Here is an 18,584-nt window from a genome sequence, read left to right as displayed (position 1 = left end):
AAGTGTTTTGTATTTTTTATTGCACAATATTCTGCCTTGGATCGGGATTCTATGGGAGATATAAGGGAGAATACTTGATAAGCATATTTGCCGCCCTGTTCCACGATCGATTCCCTCGAAGCCATGAATACGAACAGCTTCTTCACTGTCGAGTGAGTCCTTTCTCTGCGCCGAGATACGCGATGTGTCCCGCGGATGGACACATCTGGTAATCGCGCTTTGCGTATACGGCGTTTCCGCGGCGTGAATCGAGATTGATCCGGGCACAATGCTCCCCGGGACGGGACGCTCCAGATCCGAAAGTGCCCGTGTCTACGTCGAGACGTCTGCGCGTGATTGACACCCGACAGCGCCACTCGAAACAGTCAAAACATTTCACCCCGTGTCGCGCCGAGTCTGGCCTTGACGCTTCGTAGCAATGCCAATCATCCTTCTCCGGGCGGATTCACTGTTATCCGTAAAACGGGGGATTACTCGGCGGTATACACCCGGACGCGTTCGACAATATTTCTTTTCATGTCACTCTCACTTATGAGAGACCATCAGGTTTCAGAACGACTTCCGCGATCAGTTACGTATACGTATCCCCCGAATGAAAATAGACGATCGCGCACAGCGTATTGACCATACGTTGCACGAGTGCGTCCATTTTCCATATGAGTGAGCAACAATTCGTGTAACGGAATATTTATAAATCTCGTGTATTCCGATCCTTCAAACGACCCACGAGATCCGACAAGATTTCTATATGTTATTTCCCTTTACTTTAAAACGCTTTATTGCAATGTCCTATAATTTTTCACGTATCTCACTGAAATATTCTATAATCCAAGAGCGGAAAAGTATTTCGATGAAAGTAGCGAGCGAGATATATCGCGTTTTATCATCTAACATTCTACGAGTTGGCTTTTACCAATCGACAATACTTCACGACCAATAGAACACTTGTAAGTTGCGCTACAGTTTCCGCGTGCTCGCTCTCTCGTGCACTCGATAATCCGCAGACGTGAACGCGAAGGATCGAAGGGGATAAGGCCGTTTGTCGAATGACGGCCGATAGATTCTGCGATACCCACGATGTGCGCCCTGGCGGGACTAGCGTGATCACAGATCGTTGATTATCGTCGGATAGCCCGCACAATGCATTTGCGCTTTCGTGTTGCAGTCGCCGACTCAACAGGAGGTACTCTCGGCCCTGAAGAGACGTCTGGAGCAGACCAGCGTACCGCTCTTCCCACGGCATCGCCTTCGCATGCTCTCTAAACTCGCCGAAGGCGCCTTCGGAACGGTAATTGACATTGTTATTACACAATTACACCCCGCGAATAATAAGTATATATTCCCAATTAGACACGGGCAGTGGATAAATCGATAAACTATCCATCAGCGAACCTTGATTAGTGTAACGTCTGTTACGCTAATAAATCGCACGGACGCTTGATTTTTTTTTGCGTGATTGGGCACTGGGGTGATTTTTACACCCCAATTAAAAATTATTGTTATTAATTACATATCGTATATTTTTTATTGTTCTATAATTTATTAGTATTTGATAGTGATTTATTAGTGATTTTTAGTATTTAAGGATAATATAGATTTACTCAACATTTTCTTTAAAAAAGTAAGAAAAACCAAAAAAATATTTTAAAAAAATAAAAGAAGCACATTAAAATTACTGTGACGTGAACTTCATTTTTTGATACTGAGGTGTAAAAACCCCAGGCGCCCGTTACCAAGTTAATGCTGATGAAACTGCAACTTTAGAAACTTGCAAAAACAGCTTTGTGACTATTTGTGCATCTAGTATATTATAACTTATACTCTCTAATTTGTTTTGAAAATTATCTGGTGTAATTTTGAGAGACATGGAATTACTTTAGTGTAACGTAGAAAAATTGTTACGCCTTACGCCGTTATAACAATTAATTTATCAGCGTTATCCGTTGCCGTATAATTGTATACGAATATAAAGCAAGTTCGTCCTATCCCGCGTGAATTTGCGCGATGTGTCGCAACTCCTCCGTCGACGATCGCGAAATCAATCCGTTTGTTGGCCGCGCGGCGCAGCGCGCACAGGCAATTCAACGTGCACAGGATGCGCAACAATACGTCGATTAATGAAGTGCCCGGGACGCGTTATTCTTCGCCGGCACAATGGCACCTCGTCGGGGTCGTCGAGGATAATCAGTTTAGGATGCGTTAGAGCGGCTAATAATTCCCTTTTGTTTCCTGCCTCGGGTACCGACGCGTCGTTAATGATGACAGGCGAGCAGGAGGAGGAGGAGGAAGAGGAGTAGTAGGAGGAGGAGGAGGATCGCCGAAACGTTCGCTCGTTCGTTTCGCACAGTTCGCCAGTTGCCGCGTCAGACTTCCGTGGACGCGGATGCATCCGCATGCAGACGCGATCGTGCGAGACTTCCCACGAGTACGCAAGATCGGTCACGTCGATCTTGAGTCCCGGTCGACTTGCGAGATCGTCGAATCTCTTACGCGGAAGTCGCAAAAGGATACAATCGTAATGTGTTACGCGATGCATACGATAATCGATCATTTTTTTTTACTTCCGTTCTAGACTTGTAGGCTACGATTACTACGGCTCAGAAAGTTCTCTGAATGTAGTTTTATATATTATCGGTTAATGAAAAGACTATCATAATCGCATCATAATTTTATCATAATCGTAAAGTAAGGGAAGGATAAAATTGCAAGACAGACTTTTCTTGGAACTATAAAATATGAGAGTAAATTGTGTGAATTTCTCTTGGTTTGTATTTATTTAAATTTTACTGTATTGCATTTTTTTTTTAAATAATACGCTGAGATTAAAAACAGAGAAGAACATTTTAAAAAATAGTTTTTTTTATTAAATAAAAAATAGTTTTTTTAAATTTCGATACTGCACGTTATTGTTTTTAATATCGAACAAAAGAATTTTTTCAGTATAATCGGCTTTGTTGTATAATTGAAAAACCAAGTAAAAATTACTGATCTTGCAAAATTGTTATTTATCTAAACGGATAAAATATAATCGATAAATAAAATTAGCAAAGAGTTGACTTTATGCAAAATCACGTACGACGAGATTTCACCGAAATTACGACAGAATTTCGGTTATTTCTACAAAATTTACCCCGATCATGAGTAATTTCCATGCATGTACATAACGCAATTCAAACAAATTATGCATATAAAGGTATACGTGGCGGAAGCTGAAGGGATTCCGGAATACGGAACGACGACTACCCTCGGCAAGCGACTCGTCGCCGTCAAGTTTTTACTGCCGGAAGCCAGCGAGAAGGAAAAGTGAGTATACACGTCCATGTGGAACCGGGAATTTGCATTCTGTTTCGTTATGGTGACGCTCGATTGAACGCGAGCATGCCTTTCTCTAATCCGTTTCATTCTCACGTGTACAACGATAAATTTTTTACGTCCATTATGTGGAGACGCGTTTCCACGTCTGCTATCCGATCGCATTCGCGACTTTTATGTATCGTTATTGATATCGACCGACACACAGATCATAAGTTACTTCACTCCCGGAACAGATACGATCGATAGTCGACGTTAAAAAAATGCGATCCAGACTCATCGTGAGACAAATTGATCGTAAAATGTTAGATGAAGAAGTACTCATCAGATTTAGTAAACTTTTTATGCATTAGATAACATCTATGCACTAATAAATATTAACGGATGAAATTTAAACCAATACCTTGAGGTAAATAACATTTTGTTATTTTTAACTACCATGTGTGTCAAAATTTATTATTTTAACACAGAACGGTATTACTTTAACTCCATTTTGGTTAAATTAACATTGTTTTAGTTAACTTAATGACTAAAATTGAATAGGAGTAATGGCGACCTATAGGAATGGTTAAAAACGACTAAAATTGAGTATTCAATTTGTGTATAATTTGACACTACGAATGTATAATAGTGCATTCTCGGAATACACATTCGAAATATATCTAGAGAACTATTTCGGCCATTGCGCGCGCGTTAGTTGAAAACAATTTTCAGCTCGATAGCCCGCGGTATCGAAATTTACATAAGAGGAAGTATTTTCTCGCGAGATGGAAACGGGAGTTCGCGTAACAGCATAAGGCACATGTCCAAAAATGCGGAAAAAGAGGGCGGCAAACTAAATTATACGAGAGCGACCGTTCTCGTGGTAACAGCACGTGATACATCGAATTTGGAGATAGAGAACGAGCAGTCCCCGTTCGTGTTCTCCGTCCGAATGCACGCGACGACCCGCGTCGCGGCGCGACGTCCGCCGAGGAAGCCCCGCGGCGGCGAAACGTCCGGATATACCGTTCCCGGACGATCGTTCTCGCGACTATCTCGCGTCAGACATCAGAAAAAGGCCAGTTCGATTCCACGAATGGAACGGATTTGCATACAATGACCGGGAGGGAGATAGGGTATCGGGTCCGACTTTGGCGCGCACCACGGGCCGATGTTGCGCGGAACGAAGGGCGGGAGACCTCGTAGCGGAGATGACAAAGCTTCCCACCGACGAACATCGACGAAAATCGACGGCCCTCCCCATTGGATACCGCACCGCCCGGTGTACACTCCTGGCATCGAAGCCGAAGAGAAATTTCGTCGACTCCGTCCACGGAGCAATCTGTCGGACGTCTCAGACGATGTGAACGGAGAATAGCGAGCAATTTGGCTGATTTAGCGTGCAGTAGAGTGTGTCTACTTGTACGAGGAGTTTCGCTGCATATTGCAATTCCGTAACAGAGTGCACCGGCATGATGCATCACGTTGTGTGCGAAGTGATTGCACAAGCATCTTACGAAAGTGATTAATTTATGTATTGTTAACCATTACCTCAATCGACACGCTTTATCGACGTTTCGCTATTTAGTTCCGGGAGAATCAATTTTCACATAATTAATCCATTTGTTAAACCTTTACAAAAATGCGAAACTCAAGCGAGAGCAATAAATAGGTATAATCTGAACATTTGAGATCACTTAAATAACAAAGGGCTTAGAGCCGTGACAGGATGTTTGTGTCGTTAATAATATTTCTTTGTGATTTTTATTTTATATTCCAATTCAGTGAACTGCGCGCCGAAGATTTTTTGGTCTTGAAACACACAGCTCTAAGTTTTGTCGGAACAATAAATCCACTTAAACCGATAATCGATTTAACTAATCGATGTTAATCGGTGCTAATAATTAAGTGTAAAGAAATGTAAAGAATTTATTGAACATTTGAGTTAAAAGAAGATCAACTTTCAAGATTGCCGGAACAATCTGCGCGGACAAAAATCGTGACAGTTCTGTCGATCCCGTATATAACGACTAGATACACATACTGTTTCCGAGACCCGTCGTATTTTATCTCGCGCGCGAGAAAGATCTTCAAAAGATCTTCGGTGTATCCTCAACATCCGCTCACGCAACAAGCTCCTATCACGCGGATGACTTATAGCATCTCGTGACTGCATCGGCGAGTTCGCCCGCCGCGTCGAAACGCGAGCAACTGCTGCGACGTATGGGAACTGCAAATCCGCACTCTTACACGTACGCCGTTAAATTTGTAGTGTCGAATTATACTCAATTTGAATCATTTTTAATCATTTCTTCTACTTAATATGTCGTTAATTTAACTAAACCAATGTTAATTTAACTAAAATGGAGTTAAAATAATACTGTTCTGTGTTAAAATAATAAATTTCAACACACATGGTAATTAAAACTGACAAAATATTATTTAACTCAAAGTACATTGGTTTAAATTTCATCCTTTAATAGTGCATGCAACATGTCGCGAGAGATACCTAAAGGGAATCTTTGCCGTGTCAATTCGTTATCCTAATATTAATTACATTTTTACTGCATAATTAACTTTGTATTCTAACTTTGTTGAATATATTTGAGATTGATTTTTTTATTTATGCTGTTACGCGTTTTATCGATCCTTTTGCAAAATTTACATTGCCTGCATATCGTTGCGTAGAGTCTAACAGGTGATCGTAAGGGTCTGTTACGCGATTATAAATAAAAAAGGTACAACAAGGGATGCTCGCATCTACCGCTATGCTAACGATAGATAAGAAATGTTTTATACGCCATGCGTATCACAGTGCGCAACTCGCGCAGTGATACTTTATTAAAAATAATGCATCGGCTCGATTGCTTCGATTTGTGTTCATTCGAGACAAACGACGGATAGTAAAACTCCTGTTTAAGAGAGACACCTCCAATGATCTTGTCCTTCATATATATATTACATATATTATAGCAGTCACCCTCCAGAATAACCTTCAAAAGATTTTAGCCGTCGATCGTTGTTTATTAAAAAGTTATTAACAAAATAAATTTGATGAGTAGAACGTAATTTTCTGACACATGTACATTTAAGAAAATATTTACGTACATACGTGAATCGTACAATAATAAACCTTGTTTGTAAAAAATTTGTAAGTATATTTTTTGGCTATAAAATATAACCTAACTCAACCTATATCATTGTGACATTAATGTTACTCATTAAAAATGTACGTGTATAAATTTACATCTTAACAAGCAACAGATATACTTCGCATCCTGTCCTGCCCAAAAATATACTTACAAATTTTTTATAACAAGGTTTATCTCATTGTATTATTTCGCAATTTATCTTGCAGAATTTTTATTTCAAAAAATATACGATTTTGATGAACGCATCGATGCTTTCTTTGAGGTAATGAGTTCTATGTGTCCATTAGATTGATCAAATATAGTTTAAAATTTTGGTTTTGTACGTATATTATTTTGTACATTAAAGAATGTATTATATAGAATATATATTATTATATAAGTATATCGTTTTGTTATGAAAATTACAAAAGTTTGGCTTTATTTTTTTTTAACAGTACTTACTATTTGTATGATAAAATTAAAAACTGTATAAAGTATAAAAAACAAGACTACTTCTTTTTGTCCTTTTGATTCATATCGTATACTATAGCATTCTAACTTTTTTCGTTAACAACTTTTTAATAAACAACGAGCAACGACTAAAACCTTTAGAAGTTTACTTGTTAGAAGGATAATCTTCATAATATAAAAAATGTGAAGGACAAGGTCATTGGAGGTGCCTTCCCTAAACAAAAGTTTTACTCGACGGGTTATCACTCGTTATCTCCGCGAGCTATCGAAATCACAATGATAAAGTTTCGTCGCTTTAGAAGTTGCTAATTCGTTAAGATCTATTTGCTACGCGCAAGTTCCACTTTTACTTCAAGAATTGTAACTCAAAAAGTTATAATTAAATCCAAGTGCAATTTTTTTAATGCTTTTATACCGTTTCTCGAAAGTTATCCGTTAATAATAGCCTTAAGTTAATAATTATCTTAAGTACAATGCTCTTGTAGATTTATATTTATTATAATGCCATTAAGATAAAAATCGTTGTCGAGAAGACAAAGGATATTCTCGCAGTCATAGATCGAAATTAAACTACGAATTCGGCATCACGTTTGCGGTACCGTGAACACCACCAACGCATGCAGAATCGGGGGGATTTCTGCATAACCGCCGATGTCAGCGGCACAAGAGGAGGGAAGATTGAACCGCGAATACGAACTTTCGGCTAATGCGAAGTCATTAACCTGCCCTAGGAGCGGCGGTAACGCTAAACGGGCTACTTTGCATATAGTGGCCAACGACAGGACCATGTGTTTCGCCCACGCTGCCGGGCTCGAAGGACTATCGCGCGCGACGCCAGCGGGATTCTTAGTTTACGGGGAATCGATACGCAGGGCGCCGCGCGCCGCAGTTTTGTTAACGGTCGCGTTAAACTATCACGCGAGAGTGCCATTATCAAGCCGATCGTAAGTAAGGCCGGAGTAACGATGCTGTGCGTGGAAAGGCGCGTCGCGCATATGTGTACTCTATAGCGCTGGAAAGCGCCTTCCCTTATCCGGGAAGTACGCGACCCGACGAACTGGACGGCGACTGCGGTCGTTAACGTTGTACGAGCGTCGGGATCACAATGCAGAGAGCGCGCAACGCGATATGAGAGTCATTATCTGGGACGGACAACGCGGTGATTCTTGTTGCTTTAACGCAATATCAAATTTACTTGCCGTTGCCTTGTTATTTTGCACATATATTTATATATTTCGTATTTCTCACATATCTAAACACATGAATATACATTTCGTGTCTCGCGTTTTAATCCTCCGTCTGTATACGTGGGTCTACGGCGTCCGAGCCAAAATAATTTCTGCTCGTAACTGTAAAACTTGCAAGTCTGCCAGAAAATATTAAATAAACGATGTTTATCAAAATGACTATAAAATCGTCAAATGTAATGTAGGCAGATGTTTCATGAATTTTTTCAGATTTTTTTAAATACTTTAAGGTAGAGAAAAATAGCGTTTGTAGCGTCGAACGTGACAGACCCACGTGTACACTTCGAGGGTGCAAAAGAACGGAGGGTTGAAGATCTGTCTTCAAAATTGTATAACGTAATCATCTCAATAATTGATGCAAAATCGAACATGAAATTAGACTTCTTTCATTCTGAGAAGTTTCCGCGAGATTAATTAATTACAGTATTAGTGATAAGTCATCGAAGAACTGGGTTAATCTCGCACAGGTTGGACTTCCAAAGAGACGTGAGGATTCTGGCTGCTCTGGAAGATCGCAATATCGCACGGGTCCTGGGCGCCTGTTACCGCGAGGAACCGTATTGCGTGGTAATGGAATATCTGGAGCACGGGGATCTTTGCCAGTTCCTCAAGACGCATATCACTGCCGAAGACGCGCATTCCATGCCAATTGGCGTCAAGACACTCAGGTAACTTTCCAGCGACACATTTTGGGATTAATCAAGGCTCGGCACTCGGTATAATCCTCCTCATATACGACTAATTTTTCTTAAAATTGTTAATTAGTATTAATGCCTATTAATCGCTAATTTCTAAATTTGAGACAAATTACTCTTGAATTTGTCGTGATAATCACTATAAATTTATATTCTTTTATTTCGTTAAAATTACTGTATCGCCCTCTCAATTATTTTCCTGCTGACTTGTTATTTTATTGATATAGTGAAAGAGCAATGTTTATCAAAACATTCGCTGTCGTTTTTCCGAAAAAAATGGCACGCGTGCAGGATGTTTCATGTAACGATCGCTGCGGAAATTGAACGTTCCCAAATAAAAGCAACGCAATATCTTCAAAAAATATCAAATTGGAGTACCTTTCGTGAATAAAATTGTGAAAAAGTCATGAAACGCACATATCTATGTGCGTTTGAAAGCAATATCCCGCTTTGTTAAAATATATACATATATACATGTATGTATATATTTGGCTAATGCGATATAAAGATTTTCGATCATTATATGAGACGTTCCCTGAAAACGCAGCTAAATATTAATATCATGACGATTAATCTCCTCATTACCTCGCATCAAAGTACTTAAAAAATCCACGATCGCGTCTTTAGCGACGATAGGTATTATAAATTCCAATTTACGTATTCCGGATTTCCTTGTAGCACCAATAAAAAATCGCGGTATCGACCTTTTAATTTTGCATGTTGAAACTGCTGATATTCCGCCGAAGTCTCGTGAAAGATAAAAAAAATGTTGAAATCGACTAATCAAATGCTCTCAATACTTCTAAAAATATCAAATGTCGTAATGTGTACGCCGACACAAGTATTCTGCTTGAAAATTATCAGAGAAATTCATATTGTCTAATCTCGAGTCGTTGAGATCTCGAAGACCGTCATATCGTGTCGTAGAAAATCGCAATTTTTTTTAGAAAAAAATTAATTACATTATCTAGCCGTACAAATCCGAGAAGAAATTCCGATTCTTCATTAACTCTGGAATTGTTCGATGACTCGTCTGTTGTAATGTTAACGTTGAGATATATGAGTATACTACCGTAATGTATGTAGATATGGCAACGCGCTGTTGTTACCGAGCTTAAAGTATTCAAGATTACGGCAGCCGAAGTGCTGCAATCGTCTCTAACGAACCGGAGCTCGGTTTCATTTCCAACGAGCTGCCGTCGCTGAAGTTAACACGCAATAAGTTTCTCCCGCGCGCCGCGCGCGAGAGAGAGTTTGACGCGTTTATTAATCGTGAGCGACGCACAGCGTCCTGACGCAGCCCCCCCCCCTGGATTTCCGTCGACCTACACCTCGGAGGAGAATCCCTCCGAGGGCGACGGCGGCGGTCGGGCGTATTCGAGTGCGCGCGAATACCTTAACTTCGTCGTCAGGAAACTCACGCCGCTTCGTCGTCGTTTCAGTTTCAACTGTCTCATCTACATGGCGGCGCAGATCGCATCGGGCATGCGGTATCTGGAGAACCTGAACTTCGTTCATCGGGATCTGGCTACTAGGTGAGTACAATGGGACTTTGCCGAAACAAATCTCCCGCGGATTCGCTTTCATCTTTCGAGAATAAACTTACGTATACGGGGAGGCTTTATCGTCCTCGACCAGTATTCACTCTGTATCTAAACACTCGGGTTCTCTCGCCTTCGGTTTGCATAGTATACGATTTATACATTAAGCGACACAAGCTTGTGGGCAAACGATCGTTATTAATTCTCTATATAATTTTTTTTATATATTAATTATATAAGAATTTTCTTACATATTAATTATCTGATATAATTTTAACCCTAGCTCGCCACACTCCAGCGGACCGCTGAACGTTTTTCGGTTTTCTAGTTTTCACATAATAACACAATTTTCTAGTTTCCTTATAACAAGTTCAGTTTAAGTTCAAATCATTTTCTTGGCCTGATATTATCATAAACATCTTATTCAAAGTCTGTATTTCCAATTTCTACAGTACAAGCTTAAAAATATTATAATTAAAATTAAAATGACAATGTGACGAAGTCGAGCGGTCTCACAGACCGGCGTGTGACGAATGAAAGACTCGAAAATAAGTATGGCTAGCTAGGGTTAAAAATCAAGATTATATTGCATACATCTTTTTATCACATCTTCTATAGACGGTTGTGTGTGTAAAAATCTTGTTATACTCCGCATGCGATCCTTAGATTAAACGAAATTGGAAAACGAGAGTCAGAGATTTGAATACAGACGTGAATATGAAGCTTTTTCTCGCGCGAATGCATCGACGCGTGTCGAGGAGATGTAAGATTACAAGGGAATCTTCTCGGTCGACGTGACGCGAGGAAAATTACAAACGCTTCCGTGGCGCGGCAACAATATGCAGCAGGATTTATAATTCCTAACGCGCACCCCTGGAGATGATCCCCGTCGCGAGGGGAACCGGTTGAAAAACGCGATGTATATCCCCCCCCCGCCGTACGCGATTTTTATTGAAAAGTAATTTCGAAAGTCGGTCGCGAAATCAAACGCACGGAAGAGGTATGGCGCGAATGTCGCGGCATGGTTTTTACGTTATTGCGGAAGGGATAAATGGGATCCGTTGCCGCTCTTGATTTATCTCCTGACGTAAATTCACTCACCCCTCTCCCCCGCGGGCGTATTTTTTCCCCGTCTCGCTTCCCGCTTCATCGGGTTAACAAGACTCTCCGCGGTCCGTGCTATCGACTTTAAATCGTCGCGAATCGAGATTATCTTTCGACGGATATGTGCCCCCTTTCGCTGCGATCTCGCTCGAGAGATTGTGCCGTCCGCTTTAATTGGCACAGTCTAATAACTAACAGAGATGTTCTCGCGGTGTGTGGTTGTACACCGGGAACGTGTACATACGTGTGGAGGGAGGATTTTACCACGTCGAGAACCTGTTAAAACGGGAGACGGGGGCACCGATATCGATTCTCCCCCCCCCCCCCCGTTACACTCTCACGATGAAATTGAATTATACCAACCCCCGCAGTGCATTTCCATAAGCCCCAAAACAAACGGAGCCGGGAACCGCATGGGAAATCAACGATTTGTTAGTGAATCGTCGCGAGGAATGCAGCGAGAAGAGCAGCCAGCTAGTTTGCGAACGGTAGTCCGGGCCTCGGTGTGTAGAAAATTTCTACGTTTTATTTTATTTTTATTCGACCGCGTTCAATCGTCGTAGCCATCTCGGATCAGCTTCTAATACTGTGTCCCTCTCAGACTGCTCGCGGAGTGATTCCTCCGGAGTTTTTCGCAGGAGCAATCCCAAAGTGCGCGCGACTTCGAGCACACAATAGCCACCTTTCTCAGTCCAATATAATGGCCTAATATTTGTCACGTTCGCGGTCGATTTTCCTTTCAGGCACTAAAAGGAATCTCCGCCCCTCGTACGCATTAAGTATAAATCGAGATTGTCGGGGAAGGGCCGATTATGGAGATATTGTCTGAAAAAAGGAGCGCGTGTATTTTTTATACATTTCGATCCAAACGCGTCTTAAACTTAAAAGCACAAGAGGTTAAAATTTAAGAAGCCTGTGCTAGTAGTGAAATTTTAATGCCGGAACTTGCCGATTATTCTCCTTGAATTTTCCATTGACTACGAGTAACGCGCAGACGTCAGTAAAACTAATGAAAATACTGCGTTAATAAAATGTGGGCTGGATCGATCTACCTCGTAGATATTATAATTTTTGAATCAATTTCACAAGTTGCGTAATTAATTAATTAATTATTTTACCGCGACACACTTTGAAAAGTACATTTTATATTTTTTCTTCGTACTCTCTGTATGCTTTCAAGCGAGCTCCATTTAATTTCCAAGCTCTTCTGATATTGCATAAGTAAATTTATGATGATCTTCATAAGCCGCACATAACGTATACAGTGACCGGTATCGGTAATCATCGATCTACGAATACAAAGTACACATCGTATATGGAACGAAGTCCATCTACGTGGCTGTTATTGAAATGCAATGGCCATCTCGCCGAATCGATAGGACGTTTAGATGCACATATGTGCATATATGTATATCTTCCGCATATACACACGCACATTCGCGCACAAACCGCCGAGCTCTCGTAGCACGTGGGACCTAGTTTCCGGCTGGACAGTGTCTCTCAAACGCCTCGCTCGTAAATCTTAATGTATAGCGAGAGACACTTCCTGCGAAGCTTTCATGAACGATATCAGCCCTGTCAGCATTCCTGAGGGCTTTTGACACCGATTCGACCCGTCGATTGCAGAAATATCGTTCAGTAGTGTCGTCAGAACTTTTGTGTCGTCCCCTGTCTCACGTACTTCACCGTCATGCACAATTAAACCGATAAAATGTTTATTTTAAGATTAATAGAAATATGAAATATATAAGTAATTTGAAATGTATAATTCAGAGTTATAATTTTAAATTTATACTAATAATATGTAGGTACTATAATATGCTGGTTGATGTTCGAAATGAGATATTTAATTTACGCTGTTTCACATTTTCATGACAAAGTGCTAATGGTGTTGCAAATTTCAAAATATTTTCGTGGAACGTCGACGTCTGCGAGATCGCGGCGGCCAATCCTTTGTTTAAATTTTTAACAAGCTGCGCGCGGAATTTTTATAAAATTTAAGCGACACTCGCGTCAAAACTGCGACGCGTTATCCCTCTCTGTGCTTTTGCGAGGAAAAAAAAGCGCGGGGATACGATCCGATCGCGTTGCAAATAGATCGATGCCTTTTGTATAGGCGCCGGGATTTAATCAAAATTTAATCAGAATTTAATGGCACACCACCGCTGAACTTCCACTTTGATGGCACACGTCAGCGTGACGAACCGACGATATTCAGTGAAATACGCGACCGTATGGGAATTCCACCGTGGGGCATAAATTCTTCCGTGACTGGCGGCGTCAAAAGAGAAATGGACATTGCGGGTATCAATGGTGCGCGCGCGATACTTTCAAAATGCATTTTTACCCTTTTCTATCGAAGGACCTTTGCGCGCGATTTATCTATCGCGCGATAAACGAGAAAGAGCGAAGCGAAACATTTTTATTCATTTAAATCGAACCCGGCGTGGGATTCTCCGTGCTATAGAGTTTAAAACGTTATCGGAACCGGTCGGTCGGGTATACCGAGAGAATGTTCTCTACCGACTCCTCTCTCGTCCGAGACAAACTGCCAATCCATCGTAGCCTCTTATTTCATTCGCGAGCGCGCGGTATAGCTATAGAGTCATTGGCGGGGCCAAGTCGAGTGAAAAAGGAGAAAGGGATCGATTGCTGATCAAACGGTAATGCAATTCAATTGGCTCGAATGGAAAAAGAATACCGACGAATGAGAAGATCGATTGCTCTATGTAATGCTTTAAAGATGGAAAGGATAGTGGATTTGCAGTTACGAGGGGTGTTTGTCCAACCGGAAGAAACATCAGGATCGGTGTTGTATACGAACGACGGTATAAAATCTCGCGTTATAATACGACTCTCGCCAATAACGCTGATAATGTTACTCTATTAATGTGCGACATCGGAGATTGGCGATAGCATGGGCATCCTGCGAATAAACGTGTTGCTCTAAAGGAGCAGGAATAGCAAAAGCCCTGGCATTCTGTATTCCCGCGTGTGGGTATTTCGCATTCCGGTAAAAGAGATTTCCTTCATCCTATTTTGAATCGCAAATGTACCGGACGAGTTTTCTTTCGTTTTTCCTTTCTGACAACAAGTGTAGAGATAGTACTCAATATTAATATGTTTAATATATTTTCTATACCATTGTGATTGTTACATTCAAAATATTACGAGAATTTAGTTTTGCAATTTCTAACTTCCATTTAGCCAAAAATATGATATGAACATTTCTGCTCTTCCGCGGAAAATATACGTTCAGATGCTTTACTAAGAGATCCGAAAATACTTCCGTTCGTATTCTCTCTCTCTTGCAGCAAAGCTGTAAGCTTCTATTTGCAGCGAGTATAGGCAAACTTTAATACTAAAATGTTGCGCGTTTTTAACTCGTAATGCAATCATTCGGCCTCGCCGATCCCAACATTGGGATTTAGAATGCAACTTCGAGCGATAAAGGAGGCCGCACGATTCTCCTTATCCACCCTCGAGAATACCGAAGGCTGGCGCGCAGAAGAATTTTATTCTCCGCTGACGAGAGCTTACGCGTTCGAACAACCGGTTAAAAATTCAAAGAAGACGGCTTTTCTTCCGCGTCTCGGCTTCTTCTCCGCCGTATTTCTGCCTGAAAAACCTTTCGATGGTTCATTTGTTTCCTTCTCTCTCGCAACGCATATCCAATATTCAACTTTCAATCTAACTTAAGGGGGGAGGGCCGCCGAACGTCCGACTTCAATGTTGATACGCTGGAACCTCGACTTCAATTATACAACCGCGTCAATCAGCCAAGTACACTTAACGTTTCTATTCCTATTGACAATGGCGCCCGTGCTTGCGTCAAATGGCCAAGTGATTCCGAGTTTAACTTCGACTTGCAACTTGCACAATGACAGAGGTGATTCTCTTTATCCACCGAAGAAGTCGTCGCGAAAGCTGAATGTAGACATTCCGCTCTCCGCCAAGAAAGCCTGCCTTTGTTCCGCTTTCGATTACAGACGCGAAGGAGGCCTTTCGTCATATAGCTCGTTATATAGTCTGATTTCGGGCCGTTTTTTTCTTTTCATTCGCTTCTTTACATTTTCATAACACAACTGCAGCTGTAATGTCGCTGATATCCTCGTTCCTCAATAATAATAATTTTAGATTAAAATTCCCTTTTGTAACACGTAAAATAAAAGATAAATAAAATAAGATGAGAAACTAACATTATTTTAATTGTATCCTATTATTATTTTAATCAACGAAGATTAAAATAATTGTTCTCTGATCTCATGAATTCTGAATAATTGCTGTCATAATCTCATGAATTATTAAAATTTAGATAGTAGAAATTAATGAGTTTGGCTTTGCATAAAGTATAGTACTTTTCAGTGTATTAATATACATATTTAAGTAATATACGCGCAAAATTTCTATATATGTAGCAACAAATCTCTATTAATGTTTTTAAATTTTTTTACAAGATATTTGAAGTCGTCAGACAAAATTATTTAAATTTATATCGTAATATTACGAATATAGTAATATAATATATAATAGATTACTAAGATTACTATTACAAATAATATATTAGCAATAAGCACTACTACCTAATCCGGATATTACGCAATTAAAATTTTATAAGATATATAAATTTTACACAGATTTTGGATCTTTGTCATCACGATTTATTATTTTTGATATTAATGCAAGCGATCAGAGTTCTAACCGTCAGTCTGCGGGGAGCGGAGATCATCACCTGATTTATACTGCAACAGCTTCAATGCGAGGCGTGAACGCGGCTTATTGCATTACCGTCGTACTCTACAATATAGGGAGGACCGGGAGAGGGGGTCAGCCCCATCGACGCAGTAGCCCGATGGCGAAGTAGCCAATAGCAATGATCGATAAAGCGCCCCTAATTAACCAGGTTCTGCCGCCAAATTGGAGCTTTGTTCCGGCGACGAAATTAATTGATTCTATCTATTCCATACCCATGCGCTACTACGGAACAACGTTTTGACTGGTCGTCGTCTCTCAGATGGCGAAGATTAGTTCGTCTTTAAAGTGAACTGGTCAATGTCTGGAGGCTTTGAGCGGAAGTTGCATGAATGTCTATCCGTCTCTGAGTTCTCCTCAGGGAAATGCTCGAATTCTATCTCCAGTGGAACCCGCGCTCAAAGGACAAACGAGATGAAATATCAGACGCGTTTGCGATAAGAGAGATTAAGTAATTACATCCATATATTAAGATTATTATGTATGATGTACAGGCTGTTGCAGGTCTGGTCAATAAAACTTCAGGGTCTTATAGGAAATTGAATTAGGAACAAAAAAGTTCCGGTAAACATAGACCCGGAAACACTTCATTGAAAAGTTATAACTAATAAACTTCGAGAAATCACGTTTTTTTTATCATTTTTTAAAATAACCCTTTAAAACCCTTTTTATTTATTTGAAAAAAAAACGAAATAAATCTGAGGAGTAATTAAATAACAAACTAAATTACCAATTTTATTTAATTCTGATAAGGCGTACAAAAGAGTACAAAATAAAACGTCGAAAAAAGCAGAAACTTGAAAAAACCACCTTTCAACGATCTTTGGAAACACTGCATTCGTAGCGTTCGCTTTAGCGTAACAATTAGCTAGTTATTTTTAAAAATCACTAAAAAATGTGATTTTTTGAAGTTTCTTAGCTATAACTTTTTAACGAAGCGTTTCCGGACTTATGTTTATAAGAACTTTTTTGTTCCAAATTCAATTTCTTATAAAACTCTGAAGTTTTATTGACCTGACCTGAAACACCAGTATAATATAATACTATAACTATCTCCGCGGATACTGTCAAACGGATGAATTGATATCAAGCCTTTCTCTCGTAGGAAACGATTTACGATAATGGCTGCACCATAATTCGACGCGGAGAAAGTTTATTCGACGCGTCGAGTATAATTGCATACCCGCGTGTATTTGGGCAGGAAACGCAGCCCGACCACATATGCAAGCAAATGTTACATGTAGACAACCATTCTCGCTTCCGGTTGACTGCCATGCACAGAATGCGTACGCGTATGCAGATTGGCGGGCGCGCTATGCGCCCCACGTACCACGGCGAGAGATCAATCTGACTGCGCCTCTTTCGTTGTCAGACAAGCCGTTCGGAAAAATATTCGATCCGGCTGATATCAATCCGGCACGCTAGCGCGTGCGAGTCGCGACGGAAAAATCGCTCCGTTCAGTTTCTAGAAATACTCGAGCTATCCTAAAGTCCGGGCGTTGTATTCCCATCGATTGTACGGGCGCCGAGATCGACGATTCGCGAAGATTATCGAGCAGCGCGAAAATAAATGTAAAACGGCGCGAATCTCTCCCCCCTCGACGCGATAACAGATGAAATAATTCCGCATTCTTCACACGTCATTATTTTGCTTGTAGAAACTGCTTGGTGGGTAAGGCTTATCATATCAAAATCTCGGACTTCGGCACGGACAACGAGCTGTACGCCTGCGATTACTACAAGGTCGACGGAACTATGCCACTGCCGGTGCGATGGATGGCCTGGGAGTCAATATTTTTGGTAAGTTGTGACCTCGGCCCCGATAGGAAAATTGCGTAAATATTGTACAATAATTGCATCATTCAATTGAAAGGAATTTTGCAATTATTGCGCTAAGATGATTCGTCATAACGTAGTGTTCTTGCTGGCATGAAATTTCTGAATGATATTTGCACAAAAATTGAGATATTCGATTTTAGGTTTAAATTTTGAACAAGTATTTTGATATTTTGAAGCAAAATCACTCCAACAAACACCGATATATAACAGTTACATATATACAACCGTTTATATTTTACGTACGAAAAAGGATCTATCGATGGTCCAGCAAACACAGAATATGCTACACTGAGAAAAAAATTGTTAATCCCAAGAAATATTTAGTCCGATACGTTCAACTAAACATTTTAGTTAGTTAACTAAATATTAGGTGTTTCAACAATTTATTTAGTTTCTTTAATCAAGAATTAATTAATTCAACTAATGTTTAGTTAACTAACTAAAATATTTAGTTGAACGTATCGGACTAAATATTTCTTGAGATTAACAAATTTTTTTTCTCAGTGTACG

General features: G+C 40.3%; 1 protein-coding gene across 1 annotated transcript in view; it reads left to right on the top strand.

The window, feature by feature from the left end:
- The window catches only part of LOC139773758 (discoidin domain-containing receptor 2), a 159,642-nt gene that overhangs the window by 135,384 nt on the left and 5,674 nt on the right, over positions 1-18,584 (top strand). Inside the window, exons 11-15 of the mRNA XM_071708462.1 lie at positions 1,166-1,288; positions 3,194-3,303; positions 8,611-8,811; positions 10,281-10,373; positions 17,894-18,035. Of these exons, the coding sequence (XP_071564563.1) occupies positions 1,166-1,288; positions 3,194-3,303; positions 8,611-8,811; positions 10,281-10,373; positions 17,894-18,035 (669 nt within the window). The remainder of the gene's footprint in view (positions 1-1,165; positions 1,289-3,193; positions 3,304-8,610; positions 8,812-10,280; positions 10,374-17,893; positions 18,036-18,584) is intronic.

The sequence above is a fragment of the Temnothorax nylanderi genome, unplaced genomic scaffold, assembly GCF_030848795.1.
Source record: "Temnothorax nylanderi isolate EJ_2023f unplaced genomic scaffold, tnyl_v1.0 TNYL_tig0068_pilon, whole genome shotgun sequence".
Taxonomy (NCBI): domain Eukaryota; kingdom Metazoa; phylum Arthropoda; class Insecta; order Hymenoptera; family Formicidae; genus Temnothorax; species Temnothorax nylanderi.
Note: the sequence above shows the minus strand (reverse complement) of the source record. Positions and strands in the feature narration are given on the sequence as shown.